Consider the following 25,757-nt stretch of genomic DNA (forward strand, 5'->3'; position numbering starts at 1 on the left):
CTGAGGGTGGCGGCGGCGGCGGCGGCTGTTTCCAGCCCTGGGCGCCGGGGGCGGTGCGTGAGGGGGCCATTTCCGGCGCCGCCGTCGTCGTCGTCGTGGTCGAAGGAGGGAAGGAAGGAAGGCTGCCTCTGGGGCGCGTGGGTGAGGCGGCGCTAGGGCCCAGGGGCGACCGTGGCGCCGGGAGGGAGCCAGATTGCGAAGCCTCGGTGACTCAGTCGGGGCTCAGTCGGCGGCAGCGGCTGCGAGAGAGAGAGAGAGAGAGAGAGAGGAGGAGGAGGAGAGGGAGCCCAGAGACAGCGGAGCCGCCCCGGACACACAGGGCTCGGCCTAGCCCCTCCGTCCCTCCCTGCCTCCGGAGCGCCAAGATGGAGTACGAGTGGAAGCCCGACGAGCAGGGGCTCCAGCAGATCCTGCAGCTCCTCAAGGAGTCCCAGTCCCCGGACACCACCACGCAGAGGGCCGTGCAACAAGTATCCTCCTCCCGACGGGGAAGAAAGGAGGGAGGCCTCGCACAGGCCCCGCAGGGAGGGAGGGGGCCTGGCTCGTGGCCGCTTCCCCTGGACCCTTGGCCCCGGGGGCGGAGGCGAAGAGGAGGCCCAGGCGCCTCAGGCCCACACTCCCAACCAGGCAAAGCCCCGCGCTGGCCTTGGACGGCCGAGGCAGCCCTGCGAGGAGGCAGGGAGGGAGGGAGGGAGGGAGGGAGGGGCAGCAGAGGCCTCCCCTTGGCTCCCTTCCTCCTTCCTCCCTCTCCTTGCTTCCTTACTTCCTCCCCCCCTTTCCTCCCTTCCTTCCTCCCTCTCCTTGCTTCCTTACTTCCTCCCCCCCCTTTCCTCCCTTCCTTCCTCCCTCTCCTTGCTTCCTTACTTCCTCCCCCCCTTTCCTCCCATCCTTCCTCCCTCTCCTTGCTTCCTTACTTCCTCCCCCCCTTTCCTCCCTTCCTTCCTCCCTCTCCTTGCTTCCTTACTTCCTCCCCCCCCTTTCCTCCCTTCCTTCCTCCCTCTCCTTGCTTCCTTACTTCCTCCCCCCCTTTCCTCCCTTCCTTCCTCCCTCTCCTTGCTTCCTTACTTCCTCCCCCCCTTTCCTCCCTTCCTTCCTCCCTCTCCTTGCTTCCTTACTTCCTCCCCCCTTTCCTCCCTTCCTTCCTCCCTCTCCTTGCTTCCTTACTTCCTCCCCCCTTACCTTGCTTCCTCCCCTTTCCTCCCTCCCTCCCTCCGCCTGCCTTCCTTCCTTGGTTCCTTCCTTCCTCCCCTTGCCTTTCTTCCTGGGTTCCTTCCTCCCCCTTCCTTCCTTCCTTCTTTTATTCCTTCCTTCCTCCCCTTGCCTTTCTTCCTGGGTTCCTTCCTCCCCCTTCCTTCCTTCCTTCTTTTATTCCTTCCTTCCTCCCCTTGCCTTTCTTCCTGGATTCCTTCCTTCCTTGCTTCCCTCCCTCCCTCCCCCCTATTTGCACCTGTTGCAAGCCTGGCGCCGGGCCATTCCTCAAGGCTTGGCAGCTCCTGTGTCGGTCACTTTCCTTGGTTCTTCAATCACCCCTTTCCTTCCTTCCTTCCTTCTTTCTTTCTTTCTGGTGGCATCCACACTGCGGTTTGGACACTGCTTTAGGTGCCATGACTCAGTGCTGTGGGATCCTGGAATTGGTAGTTTTGTTGTGGCATGAGCGCTCTTGTAAGGCTCCATGCATACAGCAGAAATAACCCAGTTTGGACACTGCTTTAACTGTCCTGGCTCAGTGCTGAGGGATCCTGGGACTTGTAGTTCTGTTGTGACAGGAAGACTTTCGTAAGGCTCCATCCACACTGCAGAAATAATCCGGTTTGATGCTGCTTTCAGGGCTGTGGGATCTTGGGGTGTGTAGTTTTGTTATGGCACCAGAGTGCTCTGACACAGAAGGGTAAGACTCCATCCCCACGGCAGAAATAATACAGTTTGGACACCACTGTAACAGCAGTGGCTGCTGAGGAATCCTGGGATTTGTAGTTACGTTAGGCACCAGAGGTCTCTGACATAGAATGCTAAGGGTTCATCCACATGGCAGAAATAACCTGGGTTGGCACCACTTTAGCAATCCTGGGATTAGTAGTTTTGTTGTGGCACTGAGCTCTCTGACACAGAAGGGTAAGGTGCCATCCACACTGCAGAAATAACCTGGTTTGGCACTGCATGAACTGGCTCAATGCTATGGGATTCTGGAGATTGCAATTTGTTGGAGCACCAGCGCTCTCAGAAAAGGCTAAATGTCTCACAAAACTAAAATTCCCAGGATTCCATACCTCTGAGCCATGGTGGTTGAACGTGGTGCCAACCTGGATTATTTCTGAAGTGTGGATGCAGCCTCTCTATCTTACATCTTTCTTCACCAGCCTGGTGGCCCTCTATGAGCATCTTGTAGGAGCTGGCAAGCTGAGCCTGCCTTTTAGTTGCCACCTGGGCAAGCATCTAAGGATGCAGGATTGGATCCTCCTTCTTCCCTGAGCGCCTCCTTGCCTTAGGTCACAGTAACGGGGGCTTTGTGGACTCCTGGCTTTCTTGGCCTATAGTTTCATAAGGAAAAGTGGCAAATTGAGCAAGATGTTCACTTTGCTGTACTAAATGGAAGGGTAAAGGTCACCTTTAGAAAAGGAGAAAACAGATTTTTTTTAAAAAAGTAGTCTTTTGATTGTTTTCCTTTCATTGCTTTGTTAGCGGTTGTCTCTTCCAAGCTCACTAAAGATCTGATGAAAGGTTTCTTTGTGGAATATGTGCAGGGAGAAGTTTCAGGGTATCCAGTTGTATTTTGGCAAAGGCAAAGTTAGCTACTATTGTGTGTTTGGGTGTTGTGCATTGATCCCACAGTAACAGGCAGTGCTTGTTTGGTTATAAAATTTGGAACCAGAGCAATTGCTCAGGTATCTGTTGCAGCAATATGGGTTCTATGTTTAAAATGAAATTTCACTCCCAACGTGAGTTACTGTGTAGCTGAAAAAATGGCAAAAAATGGGGATGGTTTGTGGCCTTAGCTCACTGCCTGGCATGTGCAGCCTTCCTATCTTGTTGTATTTCTTTTCCCCTTTTTATCACGATTTTGTTGGGAATAAGAAACTAATTCTGAACCTTCTTAATTACAGAAAACATCTGGTGCATGTGTGTTTACATGTGCAAAAACCGATGCTGACTGAGGGTGCAGGCTTTTCAACAAACAAACCTGAGCATATGAGGTCTTGACGAGGTCACTATGTTATCCATTCCAGAGGGGATCACAGAGGAGACCTTCTGTTATCCCTTCTGAGGTTCTTATGCTTTGGGAACCATTTGGGTGGGGGGTAATGGGAAGTTAAGGAAATCCCTCCATATCTGGAGCCTTGTAGGAGTCACTTTGGAACAGGAGTTGAATCCGCGAAGCCCTCAAGATGATATTGGATTGCAAGACCGAGCAGCATAGCTAGCATAGCACCAGCAGTGAAGAATGCTGGACACTGCATTCTTGTGAGATGCATAATTACCACCCTGTTGAAGAACTGAGCACCTTAATCTAGTACTAGTAATAACCTTAACTACTTTAAAAATGGCACAGGTTACATACAGATTGATCCTTCTCTTTTTATTACATGACACATTCTTCCCAGTTTTGAAATAATACACTTTAATATAAGGAGAAACCAAAAGCAGTGTGAGATAGATGGCACATTTGCTGTCTCCCTTGTCCCCTTTGATTGGGTACATACAGTGAGGCTCTTTTTAGCAGACTGTTTTCAGATGTGATGCCTATCGCCTACTGAAAAGAACAAGATCAGAAGACTTTACTGAAACTGTCCTGTATGTGCTCATCATGTGGCCCCATACAGACAGACCAAAATAAAGCTGCTTCAGGCCACTTTGGAGGTATGCTATTTAACTGATGCATGCATCCTAAGAGTCCAGAAGTCACACCAAAGCCACAATCCAGTCCTAAGAACTGGAGCACAGCTTTGGTGCAGCTTCTGGCCTGTTAGGACACATGCATCATTTAAACAGCATACCTCCAAAGTGGTCTGAAGCAGCTTTATTTTGACCTGTCTGTATGGGGCCATGTAACTGCTTTCTCCTTTTCTGAGGGATGAGTTTTCTGCCACTGTTTAAGTAGGAATACCACATCTTTTTAGTTTCTGCAACCTCCTTATTCAGTGTTTTGTCTAGCTGTTATTATCAGTCTTTAGAGCAAAGGTGAGCAACTTGTGACCATTCAGATGTTGTTTGAGTGCAACTTTACCAGTCCTAGCCCTCATAGCCAGTGGTGAGAGATCTTAGGAGTTGCAGTTAATAATAATAATAATAATAATAATAATAATAATTTGTTTTATTTATATACCGTTATTCCAAAGATCATAGCGGTGAACAGCAAGTAAGCTAATTAGCAAGTGAATCAATGAAGTGAATCAATGAAGGAAGGGGAGGGGGAGTTGAACAACATCTGAAGGCCAACAAGTTGCTTGGGGAAAGAGGCTTCTGATTTTGATACCAGAAACAAAACAAAACAAAATTAAAAAATTGTCTCACCTTAACTTTTTTTAAATATAAACAAGAAGACAAAGGAAATTAGGCAGGGAGAACTTTATATTGCAAACATAGTTTTAATGCAAACTTGGTACTTTGGTTAATTACCAGTAAATAACATAAATAGTGGCACAAGTCATAGCTTGCAAGTTTCTAGTAGGCTGAACACATAGCCCTCTTGGGCACAAAATATACATATGTGTGGAGAAAACCAGCATTGATGCTTAACATAGGCCTGTTACAGACTGCCAAAATAAAGCTGCTTCGGGTCTCTTTGGAGGTATGCTATTTAAATGATGCATGCATCTTAAGAATGCGGAAGCTGCACCAAAGCTGCACTCCAGTGCTTAGGAATGGAGTGTGGCTTTGGCGCGACCTCCGGACTCTTAGGACCCATGCATCATTTAAACAGCATACCTCCAAAGAGACCCGAAGCAGCTTTATTTTGGCAGTCTGTAACAGGTCATAGTCTTACAACTGATTCCTAGCAAATCTTCTTTCAAAATCCACTATAATATCCATATGTACACACACTGAGTTGAGTGTGACTTCTTGTGCATAAAATGGGGTGGGAATAATCCTACCCCCTGGTGTTGCTGACTTGCAGTTCCCAACATTCATTACCATTGGCTTTGGTGGCTAGGAATGCTTGGACTTGTGGTCCAACTACATCTGGAAGGCTGCATGAATCACACTCTGAAGTGTGAACAGGTATATTTGGCTATTACGGAATCTTTGCCCTCCACTCTTCTAGTTAGCTGTTGGAATAAGACTTATGATGGCATCATTTAGTGGTTGCACCAACACACAGCTGTGAAATCGAAGTAGTTTTCAGTAATTGCTGTAAAAGTCAGAAAACCCCAGGTAAATCTTGACAGTAAGGACTGAAGAAGGTTGTATCTTGTCTGACATTCCCCAGTTTGATACATTGTAGATGTACACACCAGCCCCAGTCAGTGATCAAGGTTAATGCAGGTTTGTGGTTCAGAACTTCTAAAGGATTTTGAGTTTTACAGGCTGAGTACAGCGAGGAGAAAACTTATTTGCTGCCATTTGCTTTGGAGCTGGTAAAAATCTGACTTGCCTGTATATATGCTGTCCCTCACAAAGAAGGGAATATAAATGGCTCCTTTTGTATATTAATATAGTTCCTGTCTACAGAACAATGTTGCATGGGTGGCTCTTTAAGACAAAATGGGAGACAGAGTCATGTATGTATCCCATATTGTGCTGGCCTAGGTTTCTACTGTGTGTCCCATGTTCGTTGTGAGCAGATACTACCAGCAGCCAGTTGACTGGTGGATAGTGAGACTGTATGAAATAAGTGCTGAACAAGCTTGCTGTATTGTATTTGTGGCCCTAATTACTCCTGAACAGTGGTTAAAACATTTTAGCTTTCCAATTTTATTTTAATTGTATGCTAAGATTTTTAACATCTTGCACGAGATGATCTTTAACAGAATGCTCTGCTTTAGAAACTGGAACAACTCAATCAGTATCCAGACTTCAACAACTACCTGATCTTTGTTCTTACAAAGCTAAAATCTGAAGGTGAGTCATTAGTTTTATACCATTTTTATTATTTACTGGCAGAATTGGACAGACACATTTTAGGTTTCTGGGTTCTTTAATCACAAAGACTTTTTGTAGCTAGATTAGGCCATCGGACTGGATTACATGCAAATATCTTCTGGATGCTATGGTCTCAATAAGCTACTTTGAAATTAAAGGAGCTGGCTTCCAGGTAAATTTGTTTTAGCTAGGGCTCTTGAGTGCATCAGACAGAATATAGGTTTGAGGGTCTCCAAGAGAGAAGGACAGAGGGGAAACTGCCAGTAGCAAATGTGCTGATGCCAATAAAAGTTCAATGTAGGCTGACATGGCTACTATATCATGGAGAATCAACTTTCATTTAAGGGCAAAGTTGGTATTTAACTTAACATTGATGAAAATGGGATGCCTGTAAAACCTCTCAATTGTGGAAGGGAGAAGCAGAGGACCTCTCTGGCCTGTTACAGACAGGCCAAAATAAAGCTGCTTCGAGTCACTTTGCAGGTATGGTATTTCAATGATGCATGAGTCCTAAGAGTCCAAAAGCCACACCAAAGCTGCACTCCAGTCCTTAGGTCTATAACGTGGCTTTGGTGCGGATTTTGGACTCTTAGGACGCATGCATCATTGAAATACCATACCTCCAAAGTGACTTGAAGCAGCTTTATTTTGGCCTGTCTGTAACAGGCCTCTGTGAATGGGTGCACATAATGGGTGATTCTTCTAGCCTTTGTATATCTTACACATTTTCAGTTCTTCCTGTTGAAGTCATTAAGGCTAATTGTTTAAATGTTGTATGCCTTTTTAGTAGTGTTGATGACTAAAATTTAACAGTGACAAAGCATAGGATGCATTGTGCTCTACTTTCTTAATAAAATAAATTCTCCTTTTGATGTATGGCCCCTTGCTGAGAATTGTTAAAGGCCAGAGATTTGATCCATAACTATACAAGCCCTGCTAAATTATGTCATTTCAGATTTTAAGTAAATGTGGCATTTGAATAATCAGAAATGCAGTGGTTCATGTGAAAGTAAGATTTGAGCAAGAAGCATATTTGTGGTTGGGTTTTGTATGCAGCCTTGCTATTTGTGTATTTGTAGGAGCACTATCCTGTGTGTTTCTACTCAGAACTACTGGGTATGCATGTCTGCACTGAGACTTGTAACAACGTAAATGAGTACAGAATTGTAGCCCATGTCTTATTTTTCAGGCCTTGAACATTTTTTCAGCAGAGCTTGATATTTTAATACTCTTGAGGCACATATAACCAGATCAGCAGTAGGTTACATTCTGAGAGCAAAATTTAAAAAGTTGATCTTAATTCACAGAATTGTTTAGCAGATCAAAGGTGAACTAAAATATCCTATGCCAAAACTCCAAAATATAGTTAGAAGACTTCTTCATTGGATTGCTTGAATAGTCTTTTGAAGGGAGGTTGGGAATAAATCTATGCACTGAAGCCTTCTTCGTTATACTGTTTATGTATATATAAAGTAATTATTAACTAAACTGTATTGTACTTCATAGAACTTAGCATCTACAGTTCTACATTAATGTAAAGCCATCTACAGTTCTACATTAATGTAAAGCTATTCCTTTCCTTTATGCAAAGAAAATGGCTTTTTGTAGTATTTTTTGTATTTTGTAGATGATTTAGAACCATATCTTCAAAGCATAAAATACTTAGGACTGAATTAATTCTGAGTACTCGGTGGCATTATTCTTAAGGTATTGTGTCAGTTCTTTTAGTGAGAGCTATGAAGTAGAGCAGTGGTTCTCAGTCTTTGGTCAACCACATGTTTTGGACTTCAACTCCCAGAATCACTAACTATAGCCTGAGCTAGCTGGAGCTTCTTGAAGTTGTAATCCAAAACACATGGTGGACCATAGTTTGAGAACCACTAAAGTACAGAAGAAATGTGATGTTTGTGACTGCATATGTAAATATTGACACAAGATTGGCAGTACAGGTCTCTTCTTTAAGAGGTGGTGTTTCAAAACAAGAAATTGTTTGACACACAGTGTAGGATCAGGTCTCATTAAAACTTTTACATTTTAAATCTTTGGTATGAGGTAGATTTTTAGCTATGTTTATTTTAAATGTTGTAATCTGCTTTGAGTCCCAGACTGGGAAATAAATGCAATAAATAAATAACAGATACGTTATTTCATTCAAAATAGCAGAGTGTTGGCAATGTTTACAGCCTCTGTAGGGTCTTAGCATTTGTGAAGTCGAAGGCTTTCATGGCCGGTATCCATACTTTTTTGTGCGTTTTTTAGGCTATGTGGCCATGATCTAGGTCTTAGCATTTGTTTTTACAAAAATATTTAACAGTGCAGCCTTATGTCTAACAGGGCTAACTCAGAAGCAGTCTCACTGAGTTGACAGCACTTGTTCTCAGATATGTTTGTATAGGATTGTTGCCTAAATGTTCTTTTTAAAAAAAAAAAAAATCTTGTTACAGATGAACCTACACGGTCATTGAGTGGTCTTATTTTGAAGAATAATGTGAAAGCTCACTTTCACAATTTTCCTAATGGAGTAACTGACTTCATTAAAAGCGAGTGTTTAAACAATATTGGTGACTCCTCTCCACTAATCAGAGCCACCGTAGGTGAGTTATGGATATCTAGAATTATTTGCAATCCCTTTTTCCCCTTGTTGTTCCCGATTATGTCAAATGTTGGCATATTTCTTACGTTTAATACTTTAATGCTTATAGAGTTAATATTGATATATATATTTTAAGGTGCTCACTCTATTTTGACTGGTTATGGTTTTTTCAAAGATGCCTGTTTTAAAATATGTTTTCTCAAGTGCAGGCTTAGAGCAGAGAGCAAAGGAATAACTCTTCTTTGGATGTGGGGGTGTCAAAAGTGAAACAATTTTTATGTCTTTCCTGAAAAAGTTTCCCTTTTTGGTTCTGCCTTCTCCCAAAGACATGACTAGCTGTGCTGCTTCCATGCTTTGCATGTAAGTTGACATACCAGAACATTTATTTTCTTCCTGCCATAATTTTTGTAGTCAGAGACCATTGGAACCAACCCTTTTGAGTGCTAGCAAGGTGCACCCTCTCAGTCTCTCACTCCTCTTTTTCTTCCATCATGCCTTACAACTAAACCGTTACCAAAAAGTACAGTCCGCCCTTCCCTTATGCAGGGGATCCGTTCCCGACCCCCCCTGTGTAAGATAAAAAAAGCAGATGCTCAAGCCTGTGCTCGTGGCGGTGGTGTGCAGGGCGCATGCCACGGGAGCATGCGCCATTGTTTCCTTCCAGCACGCAGCTCCCTTCCTTGTCGCAGTATGCTGGAAGCCATGTAAAATGCGCCCATGTAAAACATGGGCGCACTGTATTATAATAACTAAAAATTGTAGTAGATTATAGATTTTAGTTGAGTTATATTTATTTTGGCTGCAGAACTAATGAAAACAGAGTACTATATATGTAATTGTAAAATGATTGCGGGTATTTTTGTTTTTTGTTTTGTCTTTATTATGAAAAAAATAGTTGAGTGAGCAATATGGTGACCTTATTTTGACTTGTGGAATAGAAGAGTGGACCACAGCCTGTTGTATACACTTCAGTGAAGAAATTACTTTAAAATCAGTTAAATTCAGTGAACATACAGTACAGTTGACTAACTCCTGAAATTTTTAAATAACTTTTTGGAAGACAATTGAATTTTCAGTAGTTCTGACTCCTGAATGCCTCCTCTAATGTTGATAAGTAACTAGTGTCAAGCTTCTATATAACATTCTGAAAACAAAACATAAGATTATGTAAAAATCCAATGTGATAATGAAAGTATTCAGTTCATGAATATTTTTATTATTTTATTATTTATTTTACTTCCTTTGTTACTGCCACATTTTGTAAATAGAAGTGTTTCTTTGGCTGCATCTATAAACTACAATATTAAAGAAGGATTATATGAATCAGTGCTCCACAAATAGACAGTTTAAGAGAAGCTATTTATATTAGTAGGTTGATCCTGTTGACCACTACTTTGTGTAGACATCTTATAGCTTTATCCCAAGCATCTTTAATCAGAAGTAAGTTCCTTACTCACAAGTAAATGTGCATAAGATTGTAACATTGCCTTTGGGTCACAATCAGTTCCTCTTGTAAAGTCTTCATAGAAAGAGGGTTTTTGTTGTTTGTTTGTTTGTTTTTGTTGGGATTCGTTATCTACTCATATTTCCCAAGTGTATGTTAAGTCTTCAGAAAACAAACATTTGTGTAATTTTACAGTATGAATGAATGTTAAATTTTTTACTTTAAAAATATTGTCAGCCCTAGTCCCTGTTAGATTGCTTTCTGTTTCTGTACAGGATAGCTTAGCAACTATTACAGCAGAGGTGTATAACCCCCAGGATGTAGAAGCAGCTCCATGTTTCCTGTTGTTTCTGGCACAGAATCCCAGCCCCCATCTCTACATCTACATTGTTAATGGTGGCAGAAAAGTAGGAACTCTGGTTTGGTTGCTGAAAGCAGCAGCGATGGCTCCTTCCATGCCACGAGCAGATCACTGGGGCAGTGAGCAGAGGGACAAGTCTTCAGTGAAAGCCCAAAAGCAGCTGTGAGCGCTGAAGTCTCAAAGCAGCCATGCTTGCTACCTCTCTGTTAGTAATGACAGGGATCTAGTTGCTAAGTTTTGTCTTCTCTGTCTGTCCCCAATATGAAAGCAGGCAAGATAATTTGCCATGATAGTGATAAAACAGGGACCCCAATTGGAGGTGAGGAGGAATGTTTAGTGTTGCTTAAAATGTGATTCCCTGCTTCAGGATCATTTCTTTCTACTCTGCAATCCTGAAGGTGCTGGAAAGAGGCCATGGTTAAAATGGTTAAATCCCTCTCCCCAACCTGTGCATTTAATCTTTCATCTGGGTGAAGAAGACTGGTCTCCAAGAGTTAATTTCTTCCATAATGGTTGCAGCTAATACAGAGACATAAATGTTGTTTCCTCTGATGAGGGGATTGCAGCCTTCAGTTCATCAAATATTTGTAGACTTTAGTTCTTGTCACTATAGCTCAGTGGTCAGGAATACTGGAAGCTGATGTGCCGCTGTTACCTACCTGTGCCCAATACAAAAGTGTCAGATGCACCTGCTGCCATTACCACCATGTAGATTCCTCTTTCTTCTACAGTACTGCCCTGTGTGCCTGCTCTGATAGTGGAGATCAAACTGCATATACTCTTGATTTTCCAGAGATGTCAGAGTTGCTTTCATCACTTGCTTTGGAATAAGTGTGAATCTAAATGAAAGGAAATTCTTAATACTTTTTGTGCCAAATCTGTAGGTCCACCTTTCTGTATCAAATCTTTCTGTAAAAGGTAATATCTATGTAATATCTAATCATCTAATGAAGAATATTTTGTAATTTTCCCCATCTTGTTTCTGTTATAACTCATCTTTTAAATTTGTAAAACAGAAAATTGCTGTCAGACCAACTCCAGTTTGGCAAGTATATAATTTTTTTTTTATCGTTCCCAACAAATCCAAGGTATCTTGATTACAACTATTGCCTCAAAAGGAGAACTGCAGAATTGGCCAGAACTCTTACCAAAGCTTTGTAGCCTGCTAGATTCTGAGGACTACAATACTTGTGAGGTACGTTGTTTCTCCATCATATCTGTTCGGTAACTGAATTTTAAACTTAATTAAAATGGTGTTCTAAACTAATGTTTTTCTTAGTTTTTGGTTCTAAAAGTTGCAGTGATCTATTATGTTTACCTTTTGGGGGTATAATCTTTCCCTTCATGATTATTTAAATGATCCCAACCTCCCAAATTCATTCATGTTGGATTTCTTGTCCATAAGAATGACAGTTTCTAGTGAAAGAAGTGTAAACTATTGGAATCATATACCATATATACTTAACTATAAGTTGGTCTGATGTATAAGTTGAGGGCAGGTTTGGGGGCTAGAATTATGGATTCTCATTTGACGCATGGATATGTTGAAGTGGACATGTAACAAAGAATGTAAAGGATAAAGCAAAGCAAAACAGTGCCAAAGAACTTACAAAATTCTGACCAACATAACCTTTGTGTTTACCCTAAAGGCTGAATGGCTGAGGAGAGAATTCTTATAAATTATAACTATGCAACTTTTGGGGGAGGCTACCAGGCACAGATGGGCTAAGAAAACACAGGCATGTTGAAAATGATGAAAAGACAAAGAAAATGGCAACTAAGCAGTGGTTACAACCATTAACTTTAATGTGAAAACTTTAACTAATTTTAACCCAGCAAAACTGACAAAAATACACAAATGTCTTATTTAAATCCTTCAAAGCCCGATTCTTTTTAGTGCTTCTTTGAGGGTAAGCACCAAAGAGCCATTTTTGCCACCATTTTCCTACCAGGCATTCAAAATGGTCAGAAATGATGCCACAGCAGAGAGAATAGAGGAGGTCAGTGCTTCGTTTGGGTGTTCCCAGGACAAACTAAGTTGTCCCCTTTCACCACTCTTCTCAAAGAATTTGGTTGTTGCTTTTTGGATAAGAGTTAAAGTACAGTACTTAGATTGACCCATGGAGAAGTCAACCCAGGTTTTTGGGGTAATTTTTTTGACTAACATTTCTAGATTTGTACATCTATGATTCTGTGGGTATATACAGTAATGTTTCTCAAGTATCCAAATGTCTTTTCTCGTGTTTGTGTAATTTTATATACTGAATTCCATTTATCTAATATTTTGAGTGTAAGAACAATGTAGGGACATCCCAAAGATTAGAACAAAAATGTCGGTACAGTCATCCCTCCTTTTTCGCAGGGGATCTGTTCCAGACCCCCTCATGAAAATGGAGTTTTACTTATATTCAACTCCCATTGGCTTGAATATAGATAGGCACGCGGCTGTGGGTGTGTGCAGACACGTGCCTCAGGCACATGCCCTCTCCGTTCATCCCTTGCACATAAGCAAGGGACGCGAGTTTCAAAACTGCAAGAGCAGAGGAAAGACTGTATTTTCTAAAGGGTTACATTTATTTTAACTCACTGATGTATTTTTCTCAGGGGCCTGGGGACAATCAGAAGTCTGTCTTGATATTCAAAATTAAATTACAGTTAGACTGTCATTACTTAAACATGTGTGATTGTGACTCTTTCAAATACAATATTGTCAAACTATCTGTTACCTCATTTTTTTAAAAGAGTTTTCCCCCCCACTGGAATAGTAAAACTGTTAAAAACTGCTTAAATTGTCTATTCAACTTGATAGACAATAAGATAAAAATTATACCATGCTTCATCTTAAAATAAATAGAGCTAATTTTAAAAGTGCTGCTTGTGTCTGGATTCCTTTCCTATAACAGAGGAACACATTATAGTGAAAACCATGTATTTCTATCTTAGTGGTGATAAAGCAGTCTCCAAACGGATTTCTACTGCTGGTGGTATGGGAACTCTTAGAAGTGACAGTGTTGGCCTCCAGAAAGAAGAAAGTTGTGTTTTCCTACAACTGTTTCAGTGGCAGAAGAGCTCCCATTAAACAGACCTCCCTGTTGGTCTGGAATATCAGGATACAAAGGGATCTTATAGCACTTTGAGACTAACAGTGCAAAAGAAGTTGCAGCATCAGCTTTTGTAGACTTGGTTGCACAGTTAATCTCAAAGGTGCCACAAAATCACTTTGCACCCCTTAAACAGTTCTTTCCCATTAAACAAAACAAAACAAAAAACATTTTCCCAATGAATTTATACAGGACTTGAGGGAAGACTCCCTTAGGTTTTACTGTGAATCTTATATCATCTCTCCGCTTGCATTGGTAGAACTGTAGGTTGGGTTTTTGTTTTTTGCAAGGACATAATGTGCCCCTTTCTTCACCTGCTTCAGTATGCTAGCAGATATATTTTGGTACAGCTGTCACTGACATAAGTAGATAAGGATTTTCAAAATAGTAGTGTGTTTGACTATTCACTTGAAGTTTCTGAAAAAGAGCAAAACATGAATTTACTTGGTAGGGTGCATTTGGAGCTCTTCAGAAAATTTGTGAAGATTCTGCTGAAATTTTAGACAGTGATGCGTTAGACCGACCACTCAATATCATGATCCCGAAGTTTTTGCAGTTCTTCAAGCATAGCAGTCCAAAAATAAGGTAAGCATCATTCTTCCTCATGTGTTCACACAATTTCAGCTGCTTGAGTCGGTAAGATTTTATAGCAAGGCATTTTTTAAAAGGGTTAACTTGAATGCCAGGTCCAGCTAAATATTTTATTTAACTAAGCTAACTGGATCTTGTCTGGTTCCTGAAGCACTGAAGCATTAGCCTTTGCCTTACGTAAAGTTCCTTTCAGGCACTCTAATATGGAATACATTGTCTTTCACAGCCATTGTTTTTTACCTGGACTCTAGGCAGGGAAGCATTTGTAAATTGGAAACACCAGTAGATTTTGCTGTTTAATCAGTTGATTATTAAATAGAATATGTGCATTGTTGTGGACTCATCTGAAAGGTAAATTGTGTCTTTTCTGAATATTGTCAGTCAACCAGTTGAATTTTTCCATATTATCTTGCTTGAGTTTGGATGAAAACAGTCACTCGCAAGCATGGTGCCCCACGCTTCTCAGTGAACCACATCTTGGATGGGGAATCTTTGGGAACAACCTTGACTTCAGAGTTGTGACTCAAAATTAAATTGCCAGATTCCAAACGAATTGCTGATTATGTTTAGTAACTACAATATCAACTCATGGAGCTGCTTATTTAAATCAGTATGATGCTTTAGTGACTAAATTTCAAGATGTAGCTTTGAAGTCAAGGCACAATGTTTCTCACACTTGAGTATTTTGTTGGAGTCTTTTCTTGACATACTTTGCACATATTGGATTCATAGTAAGAAACAGTAAGATACTGCTTCTTTTACGATTAGGAATACAATCTGCTTTGATTCTAAGAAATGGGAAATGCAGTTTCTGTTTTGATTTTTTTTTAATACTTGATACCTGAATTTTTAAAGAGAAATGTTACCTTTTGTAGGTCCCATGCAGTTGCTTGCGTTAATCAGTTTATCATTAGTCGAACTCAAGCCCTTATGTTGCACATAGATGCATTTATTGAGGTAAGTGGCTCACTTTTCATTGTTCAATATCTGTGTGTTAAGATAGAGGGATTACAAAATTTCTCTTGCAAATAACTGTGAGCACCCCTCACCCACTTTTGCTGAGTCTGTGTCTTTAAACTGATGGCTAAACTAATTATATTTATTGTGGAAGCTGGTCCATCCTTGTAAATCACTCCCCCCCCCACCACCACCACCAAAAGAAGGATGTTAATGGAAGTGGTGGAGCTGAAAAGCTTCTTAGTGTGTTAAACCATTGTAGACCATAGAGCTCTAAAGAATAGCTGTTTTTATATAGAACAGGGATGGGCAAAGTACATCCCACAGGCTATGTGTGGCCCTTGGGACCATCCCCCCAGACCCTCTGATACATACAAGATTCCCTCCCCATGACTTCCTGTCCCCAGATACTGCATGCAGAAAACCTCATAAAATAACAACAGTTCTCTAAACCTCCCCCAAAACAGACAAAATGTCAAGAACTATGTGAGCTTTCTGTCAAATCAGTAAATAGGTTCTCTGTAAATTAAACAGGAAGGCTTTATTTCTAAAGTTGCAGAGATGTTACCAGGAAAATGTCTTGGACAACTGGGTACCAACTCCCACATACAGCAGAAAAAGGTTTCTTGCTCCTCCCCATAAATTTGGTGGGCTAAGGCTAATTATCCCACTCCCATAACATGAAAGCCACTTTCAATATTACCAGGTGTTTGCCATCTCTTCTCACTATTGGCTAAAGCTAAGAGATAAAATTCAGTAGAAACATTCCTCCCACACACGCAGCTGGCATTCCAACTGTCTTGGTACTTTTCAGTGCCAGTCTCAGCCCTTTCCCCCTTATTAAACAGCAATTTTAATAACCATCCATGAAGCAAATAAACAATATACCATTTAACATATGAAGCCAAACATATATACATAACTTGGTTTCACATATAACCAAACATCTTACCCCATGTGATACTAACAACCAAACAAAGGGCCCGTACAGACAGGCCAAAATAAAACTTCTTCAGGTCACTTTGGAGGTATGCTGTTTAAATGATGCATTCATCCTAAGAGGCCAGAAGCTGCGCCAAATCCATGCTCCAGTCCTAAGGAACAGAGCGCAGCTTTGGCGCCACTTCTGGCCTTTTAAGATGCACATGTCATTTAAACAGCATACTTCCAAAGTGACCCAAAGCAGCTTTATTTTGGCCTGTCTGTATGGGCCCTAAGTCTCTGTAAGTTGTATAATTGAACTTGTTTATCACAGGACCATGATGCTATTACTAGTGAACATGAATAACCAGAATATCCCAGTAGCCAAATATAACATACGTATACATGAGCACTGTATTACATCTTCTTATTCATCTGGGCATCTGACTTCATCAGAATTGACATTGACATTAAACATGACAGGATTTACCAATCCTCATACAGAAAAAGAGAAAAATTGCCTAAAGATTGGCTTGAAAGACAGCCAGAAGTGACATCATGTCACTTCAGGCATGCAGAAATGTTCTGTTGTGGCCCACCGGACAGGCACAAGAAGGTAAAATAGCTCCTGCTCTGTTTGCAGTTATCCACCCCTGATATAGAAGAAGATATGTTGATGATAACTGTAATTCTCCTTTAACATATCTGCAATGGAACATCTTTCCTGCCTGCTATGACTTCCTCTTTATTCCATTCTCCAGTCACTCAGTTGGAAAGCTGTTGCTCAGTTTAGTATAAATTATGGTAACATGTGTTTGAGCACAAAAACGAGCAGCTCTTGAATGCCTGGAAAAAAGTAGGCATCGTTTTGCTACCTTTACAGTACTATCAACCTAAAGAAATTGTTACATTGGGAAGAAAACAGAACTATTCTGGATTCCTGACTGCAGTCAGTTGAGATAGATTTCCCCCCACCAGGTAGGCATGGCAAATGTATCAATCTCTCCCCCCCAGTAGGTATGGCATCTGTATCAGTTTCCCCCCAAGTAGGTATGGGGACTGTATCAATCTGTCCCATACGTGTGGGCTTGTATTGTGGTACCATGCTTCTAATTTTTGAAAGGTTTTTCTTGTTTCAGAAAAACTGCAAGCTGTCAGTATCAGGTGCAAGAGTGTCCTTATTCTTGTAGTAGTGGTTTGTTTTCTTTATCCTGACAAAATGTACATTACTTTGAGATGCAGTTAAAACTTTGGAATGACCTACTGGAGGAGATCCGTCACATAACATCTCTTGAGGCCTTTAAAAAAGCCATCAAAACAGATCTCTTCCGGCAGGGATTCCCAGACTAATACATGGGCCCTCTCCATTGTCCCACAACTATGCCTTCTTGACTCTCCCTTAAACCGCCTCATTGCAACGGGGATTAAATTTTATTGTAATTTTTATTGCAATTTTAATAATTGATTTTTATGCTTAAATTGTGGATTAGGGATTGTGTGGTTATTCTTACTATGTTTTATTTTTGGTTGTAACTTGCCCCGATCCTCCGGGCAGAGGCGGGCTATAAATGTTGTTGTTGTTGATGTTGTTGTTGTTGTTGTTGTTGTTGTTATTAAAACTCAGGCATTAATAAGGACTGAGTCATATTATAAATACTTGCCCTGCTGACATATAGTTTTTTGTAGTATGTTTGTGAAACTATAGTTAGGCAGTTTGCAGAAAAATGGCGGTAAACACTTGAACAATAATAATAAAAAATCCACACACTAGATACTGAAAAAGAGCTATGGTAATAATTAACCAGGAACTTTGAAACTGTGCCAGCAGATATAAAGGCCCAGCATCTCTTCCCCCTCCCCCCCAATCTGATTTTTCAGTTTTAGAGTTACACTGCTTTTGCTTTACAATAGTTTGTAGATAAAAGGACACAGTATTAGCATGAATAGCCTCCTGCTTAAACTACCAGGTTGTCCAATAAAAGTATGTCTATGTGAGTTGACAAATGCTTTCTCTGTGTGACAGATGTTTTTGCCAAAAGCAAACTTTCTTTGTTTTATATAACACAATAAAATGTGTACTGTTCTGAATTAAATCTCACAATAAATCAACATACTTGGAATATAATGGTTGTAAAAACTGAACACTTAGGCCATTTTTTAAACTTCCAAATAGTGTGAGCTGATAGGGAAAACACCACTTTTTAATAAATGCAAAAAGTCCCCTTTTTAACCTAATAGATTCAGGAAGCAATTTGTTTATTTCCTGTTTACAGTAACTGTTTACTTTCAACAGAATCTGTTTGCATTAGCTGGTGATGAGGAGCCTGAAGTACGTAAAAATGTATGTCGGGCTCTGGTGATGTTGCTTGAAGTTCGAATGGACCGCTTGCTTCCTCATATGATTAGTATTGTTGAGGTAATTTATCCTTGGTATTTTGTTTAAACTGAGATGTTTATATAACACAGATTTTTATAATACTTAGAAGAAAAGGACTAGATTGGTGAAATTCAGAATATGTTTGCTTGAGTGTGTGTTTCAGCACACAAAAATGCATCAAATATGAAAGATTTTTTTAAAAGTCAGCAGTTGTGTCTTTCTACAATAGATTGAACATGGTTGATTTCTCTTTTGAACCTGAGTACATTGTTCAGTATTATTTTAAATATTCTGTTCCTTTTTGGGCTGCTGCTGATCCATTTACCATCATCTGCATAGAGACTTAGGAGCAGGAAGAAGTCAAAATAGCAATAGAATACTAAGTGCTGGTTCACACATTATATATTTTCTCTATGCAGTCCTTCCTGCATAAAGGATCACATGGAGAAAACTCATGAACTGCAGCTTGCAGTGACCAGCAAACATTTTGCAGTGACAGCAGTACTATATCTAGCCACTGGAGATGACATAGAGAAAATGAATGGCTGTTTGATGTGTGAACCAATCCCAGATCAAGCATGCCACTTTCCAACATTGCAAATACAGTGTTAGGTGGCAGTGAAGCAGTCTGTAAAGTGATACCTTGACGCAACATATTTAGAGATTACCACAGTCAGTTCAGATATGTAGAGTGTTTACTGATTAAATTGAAAGGCAGGGGAAATTTGAATATAGGTGAAGTAGAAGCATTTTAGGAGAGGACTTTTTCTTGACAGAATGACCATAGTTAGCTGTTTGGAAGATCTAAGCTTGAATATCCAATTACTCACCTGCTACGACAATTAAAGTATCAAGTGAAAAGAATTAATGGTAATGTTCATGCTTAGCTATCCCTTGCAGTGACTAGAATCCAGAGTAGCAGTATCTAATATGTGGTTGTAACCTGTAATGTGAAAATAACTTTTTGTAAGCAACCCCCTCTGGTAGAATTATGTTCAGTTGTTTTAACTAGATATATTTACAAATAAACTAACATCTATACTTCTCTGCTTCCTTTGTGTGTAGTATATGCTACAGAGGACACAAGACCAAGATGAAAATGTAGCTTTGGAGGCATGTGAGTTTTGGCTGACATTGGCTGAACAGCCAATTTGTAAAGATGTATTATGTCGGCATCTTACCAAGTAAGCTAGTTTTCCTCATAATATTTTGTTAGCTTACTTAGTATTTATATGCATTTTGATCTCAGTAGGTTTTTTAAATTCTGTGCATTTTGTGGATATGGACAAATTGTTCTCTCTCTGTGTGTGTGTGTGTGTATTTCTCTTTGCTTGGTTCTATTCTTTGGCATCAGCTTAGGTGAAAGTACCTTTGTGAGTCACTGAGCAAAAAAGATATGGAAACATCTGTTTACTCAGGCACTGATACATTTTTTTTATTCTTGGAATGTATTTATTTAATTTAACAGTAATTCTGTATTGCCATTCATGTATATCTAGGCATTGTGTATGTTGTATGTGCCTTCCAAATATAACATAATTAATTATCACTTAAATCATGGGAAAACTATATGATATAATAAGTGGCTACAAACTAAAAACTTAAAAAAAACTTTTCCAGCATCATATATTATTGAATGCTAAAGTAAATAAATAAAACAAGCTTTCAACATGTGCCTAAACTAACAAAGTTGCTGCATGTTTTATTTCTTGAGTCATGTATGCTAGAAAGAGTGACAGCAGGGAAAACACTCTTTGTAGATGTGATAATCCAGCTATCTGCAGGATGCAGCTAATCTAGGAAGGCCTCTGGTGATGATTTACAGAGGCCAGGTACATTTATATGGGAGAATGCATTCTCTTATTCCAAAGTCTTTATATGTTGGAAGCAGAAGCTTCCACCTTCCAGAATATTTGAAGTGGCAAGTGATCTGCTAAACAACTGTTTTAGAAACACTGCAATGATATGTCTTCCTACTGTGGTTAAGTAGCTGATAATCTAATAATAATAATAATAATAATAATAATAATAATAATAATAATAATATTTATACCCCACTCTTCAGCCAAAAGGCTATCAGAGCAGCTTACAAATTGTTAATTAGACATTTCCCTGCCCTCAGGCTTACAATCTAAAGAGACAAGACACAAAAGGAGAAGGGAATGGCAATGGGGAAGGTGGAAACAAGGCTTCAGAATCCTCAACATACCTCCTAGACATTATATGTGTGTTAAAGGATGAAGAGGAAATGGTGTTGAAGCTGTTTTAAACTTCAGTAATCAATATGGGAGCAAGACTATATATTTTAGGCTTTGGTATGGGATGAAATACCAGTTGATATTAAGGGTATGATATTAAAAATCATAGAACTGTGCAGGAATTTGAGATGTTTGGAAGAAAATGAAAGATGTTAAACACAGAGACTGAGCATCTCTTATCTGGAAATCTGAAATCCAAAATGCTCCAAAAATCATAAACTTGTTGAGTGCTTCAGCACTTCGATTTTGGAATAGTTTGTATTTTGGAATAAACAAATAGCATAATACATACTGTATTTGGGAGGCTGTAGAGGGACACAAGACTGACAAGAGACCTAGCTGGAGAGAGATGTGATAACCTGTAAAATGGCAGGAGGATTTGTGCCAAGCACTGTGCTTGGATTCCCGTCATTTCATGGATCCTTGCATCTCTTTCCAGCCACATCTCTCCAGCCTTGCTTCACTCTAGCCTCCCAAAGACAGTACAGGTATGTGCAGTACTACATGACGTGTATTCCTAAATCTGAAAAACAACAACAACTTTGAAGTGATTCAGGTCCTAAACATTAACAACAACAACAATAATAATAATAATAATAATAATAATAAAGATTTATTTCAAGCTCGCCCAATCACGAAGAATCCGGGCGGGTTACAACAATAAAAATACATCGAATTACAATAGAGTTAAAAAAAACCAAAAAAAAACCCTAGACCTACCCCCCCCCATTCCCAGTACTAAAACAGAATTAAACAGTAATAGTATAAAAACATTAAACACATTAAACAAAAAAATAGGCAGAAACATAGGCAGGGAATAATAGACAGATGAGGGGACAAATATCTCTATATCTGGGGAGGGTAACTAAGTTGGAAAAGCCTGCCGGAAGATAAAGGATGCTCAACCTGTATAAGTAAATGGCAAAAAAGCATCATTGCCGTACCTGAAGTGCTTACACCAGTTGGCATCCTGTTGGTTAGTGCCAGCTAGAAGAGACCTAGTCAATCAGTTTTTGAATAATGAGTCCACAGAATGGGTCTACTCTAGTTGACTCAAGACTAACAACATGATTTAGGCCACCATTTTGTTTAGGATTTGTGAAGGTAGGGTAGAAGTTAATAAAGTCAAGCTATGTTATGGATGCAGTGGCTCAAGTGGTTAAGACGTTGACTCTGTTGATTGCAAGATTGGCAGGTTGGCAGTTTGAGGCCCAGGTGTTGCATGATGGAGTGAGGTCCTGTCATTAGTCCCAGCTTCTGCCAACCTAGCAGTTTGAAAGCATGCACATGCAATTAGATAAATAGGTACCACTTCTCAGTGGGAATGTAACAGCGTTTGGTGGAGTCATGCTGGCCACATGACCACCAGAACAGTCCTCAGAAAACGCTGGCTCTTCGGCTTAGAAATGGAGATGAGCACTGCCCTCTACAGTCAGTTATGATTATTATTATTGATTGATTGATTGATAATAGCACTGTAGATTTGCACAGCGCTGTACATAAAAACAATAAATATAAAAGAGTAAACCTGCCTATGGCATACAATCTAACTAGACATTAATGTCAAGGGACTACTTTTACCTTTACCTTTATGTTACAAAAATTGAAATCAGTTTTAGTTTCTTAAACTTAGGGTGAAGCAGACCGCCCCTTTGCACTGACTTGGGGGCAGCGTCTGAGCACTGCATTTAGATGCCGCAGACTCTGACGCTGGCATCATGCCATCCGCCCAACCACACAGCAGGCAGCTTTGCAGCACTCTGGTGTTGCGCCATTTAGATGCCGCACGCCGCAGGAGAGCTGCAAAGCTGTGGGTGGTGGAAAAGCCGTCTTTTTTTCCCAGCATAAAAAGGAGTGGCATTTTGCCACTTTTTTGTGCTGAAAAAAATCCAGAGTGGGGCCATGGTGTACAGGGGCGGTGTGATGCCTCCCCTTTGGGGCAGTCTGTTTCACCCCTTAGTTAAAAACTGGCTCTTTGTCAAAGATTTTGGGTCCTAAGGATCATAGTGTGACTGGGTTATGGAGTTTTGCTGTAGTGCCTATAGTATATACTGTTTAAAATTATTTTGATTAGTTTTAGATTGTTTAAACCTTCTTTCAACTGTATTATACTAAATTGTTGAATTGTTTTGTTCTGTATCCAATTCTGAATACTTTTTATTTAGGATGTGTCAAAATATTTTACTACAAATTATTAAGAAAATAAGCTGAAATCAGTAAAATAATGAAATGTTCCTTTAGAGTGAGTGATATTTTGGAAGTCTATGTCTCCTTAAATATTTTTTTCACATACCACATTTTTCACATTATACATTTTTTTAAGATACTTTTTTTTATGTTGATGTGTAGGTTCAGGATTATATGTTATTTAGGATGCCATTCAAGTCCGAACTCTATTAATCATGGTGCTCTTGGACACTTGTACTGGTTTTAGTGACATTAAAAAAAAGTTTATATACCATAGTTTTCAATCCTACTCATAGAATTTTGCCTTGAGCAGCTGATACTCAGAAATCTGATTAAGTTCTTTTTCTGTAGGTTGATACCTGTTTTAGTAAATGGCATGAAATACTCAGAAATTGATATTATTCTACTGAAGGTAAGTGTAACAACTCAGTGGGATTTTCTTCTTGGTAGACATGCATGGGATTACATTGACAGCTCTTAGAAGAGTGAGGCAACTGCCTCAGTCAGCAGATGTTGGAGGATAATAGTAGCAGCCGCAGGCATTCCTCCACTGCCCTCCCCACCACCTTAGCATTTACATCTCTTGGAAGATAAACTTGCCACAGATCCTACCAGTCATCTCTTAAATTATTTTACTGCCCTCAAGTGTGATACAGGTCTCTACACTGGTGGTAGTGATGAAGAGATTTTCATTGTCTGGCCTCTGTACATGGAGTGGAAGGTGGTACCATCACTTCCTTTGCTTTAAGCAGCAAAGTATTATGGTTTTGCCTTTGGTTTCGTGGCCATTTAATATCTTTAGAAAAGTTGGAATGAAGCAGACTGGTAGCTGGAGTGACCTGGCCACTCCAGCCCCAGTCAGCCCCCCGATGTTCCTGGGGCCATGGCAACTAGATGCCACACTCCTGAAGCCGGTCTCTCCCATGGTCCTCAATATGTCGCCAGCAAGGAGCTTTTTGCCGCTTCTTTCTGGCTGGCTTTGGGCTGCCTTAGGTGGCTGTGGAGCAACTTTCAGCCAATCTGGGGGCATGTGTTGTCTGCACATCGCACCCCTGAAGTGGGCAGAAGCCACACGTTTTGGCCTTCTGTTTCAGGACAAAGTCTACATTTTTGTTGCTGACCAGTTCTTTTTCTTTGAAGGCTCAATGTGCTTCTGCAGGCACTGTCTTTCTACACTTGGGTGGCTCTGATATTAAAATAAAGTCATTGATAATGTATTCCTTTAGTGTTCCGTTTAGTATATTTTTACTAAAATTACCATTCATCTGACAAATTAGCCAAGTCTACAAAAGTTTATGCTACAACATAGTTAGTCTTCACATAGTTAATCTTAAAGGTGCTAGAAGATCCCTTTGCATATTATTAATAAGTGTTATTCAGGGTTTTACTCCACTCAGTCCCCAGAGATTTAGGATGTGTAATAGATGTGGTGGGTTGGGGTAGGGTTTTTTTTTTTTTTTTTTTTGAAATATGGCTTTTAATTGTATACTGTATTTTAATGTTATTTTTGTTTGTTGTAAACCGCCTCAATCCGCAGGGAGAGGCGGGCTATAAATATAATTTATTATTATTATTATTATTATTATTATTGTTACTGATATGTAGACTCACAAGATAATATAGGCAAACAAATACTACATCTGCAAGAGACAGAAATAGATTGCATCTGTCCATAGACCTTGCTGTTTGGTTTCTGGCAATAGGGTGATGTTGAAGAAGACGAGGCAATCCCGGATAGCGAACAAGATATTAGGCCTCGGTTTCACCGTTCACGAACAGTAGCACAGCAGCATGAGGAAGATGGCATTGAAGAGGATGAGGAGGAGGAAGATGAGCTGGATGATGATGACACTATTTCAGACTGGAATTTAAGTAAGTAAAATTCCCACATAAAATACTATAAATTGTAGATACTACATGGGAACCTCTGCTCTTCCCGCTGTCTTGTTAAATTTATTAATAGTTGTGTTGGGGTGTGTTGAAAAAGATCACAACAGAGCCATGAAGGAATGTCAACAAAAGTAGAGCTTTGCTCAGCAGAGTGTAGAACAAAATAAGCAAAGCAAAAAATATAGCAATGTGGATAAATACAAATATACACAGTGCACAAATAAATCATAGCATAACTTCCTGCATGCCAGCAGTACTACAACTCCCTAGCGAAGAGGGGGGGAAACATACTTCTCAGCAACATGGAGAGCAACAGGCTCCAGGCCAGCATGGAGAGCAATACTTTCTCTCAACAACAACAACAAAACCCAAGCTGATTCCCAAAGCAATTATACTTTGCTAAGTTGCTATCATAACCACTGGCACAATTGCCTGATTACATCACTAATTACCAGTGCAGGCTTACCATCATGGACTTCACCTGTCACTCTGCTATGCCCTCATCCAGTCACAACTTAGTATGCAAACTGGCATATCCTGACCAGTTGTTCTGTGACCATGGTTATAGCCTTTTTAAGAAAAAAGTGGTTGTAAACTACTTTAATTTCTCTTAGTTTTATAGTTCTTGTTGTAAAATTCTCTCTGCTTTTATTCCTTGGTAACTGGCCATAAATAGAACACCAGCCTAAAACCTCTGACCCACTGCCACATTGTAGCCCTCAGGGGCAAAAAGATTGTGAACACTTATTTTCTAAGTTGCTTTTCATGAAGGCATTTTTTTTTCAGGAAAATGTTCTGCTGCTGCCCTTGATGTTCTTGCCAATGTATTCCGTGATGAACTGCTGCCACACATATTGCCCCTCCTAAAAGAATTGCTCTTTCATCCTGAGTGGGTGGTGAAAGAATCAGGCATCCTAGTTCTGGGAGCAATTGCTGAAGGTATGCCAATGCTTGTAACAGAAACTATAGTTTTATGTAATTAATGCGTAATATTAGTTA

General features: G+C 40.1%; 1 protein-coding gene across 3 annotated transcripts in view; it reads left to right on the forward strand.

The window, feature by feature from the left end:
* The first annotated feature begins 111 nt into the window (after positions 1 to 111).
* Positions 112 to 25,757, forward strand: part of TNPO1 (transportin 1) — a 50,431-nt gene continuing 24,785 nt past the window's right edge. For all 3 annotated transcript variants that reach the window (XM_089494071.1, XM_089494080.1, XM_089494090.1), the window contains exons 1-11: positions 112 to 470; positions 5,982 to 6,057; positions 8,523 to 8,672; positions 11,565 to 11,671; positions 14,029 to 14,162; positions 15,044 to 15,125; positions 18,340 to 18,462; positions 19,489 to 19,607; positions 23,220 to 23,280; positions 24,572 to 24,740; positions 25,545 to 25,697. In XM_089494071.1, coding sequence (XP_089350197.1) covers positions 366 to 470; positions 5,982 to 6,057; positions 8,523 to 8,672; positions 11,565 to 11,671; positions 14,029 to 14,162; positions 15,044 to 15,125; positions 18,340 to 18,462; positions 19,489 to 19,607; positions 23,220 to 23,280; positions 24,572 to 24,740; positions 25,545 to 25,697 — 1,279 coding nt within the window. In that variant the 5' untranslated portion in view covers positions 112 to 365. The remainder of the gene's footprint in view (positions 471 to 5,981; positions 6,058 to 8,522; positions 8,673 to 11,564; positions 11,672 to 14,028; positions 14,163 to 15,043; positions 15,126 to 18,339; positions 18,463 to 19,488; positions 19,608 to 23,219; positions 23,281 to 24,571; positions 24,741 to 25,544; positions 25,698 to 25,757) is intronic.

This window comes from Sceloporus occidentalis, unplaced genomic scaffold (genome assembly GCF_023333645.1).
Source record: "Sceloporus occidentalis isolate IW3139 unplaced genomic scaffold, rSceOcc1.0.p SCAF_1, whole genome shotgun sequence".
Lineage (NCBI taxonomy): Eukaryota > Metazoa > Chordata > Lepidosauria > Squamata > Phrynosomatidae > Sceloporus > Sceloporus occidentalis.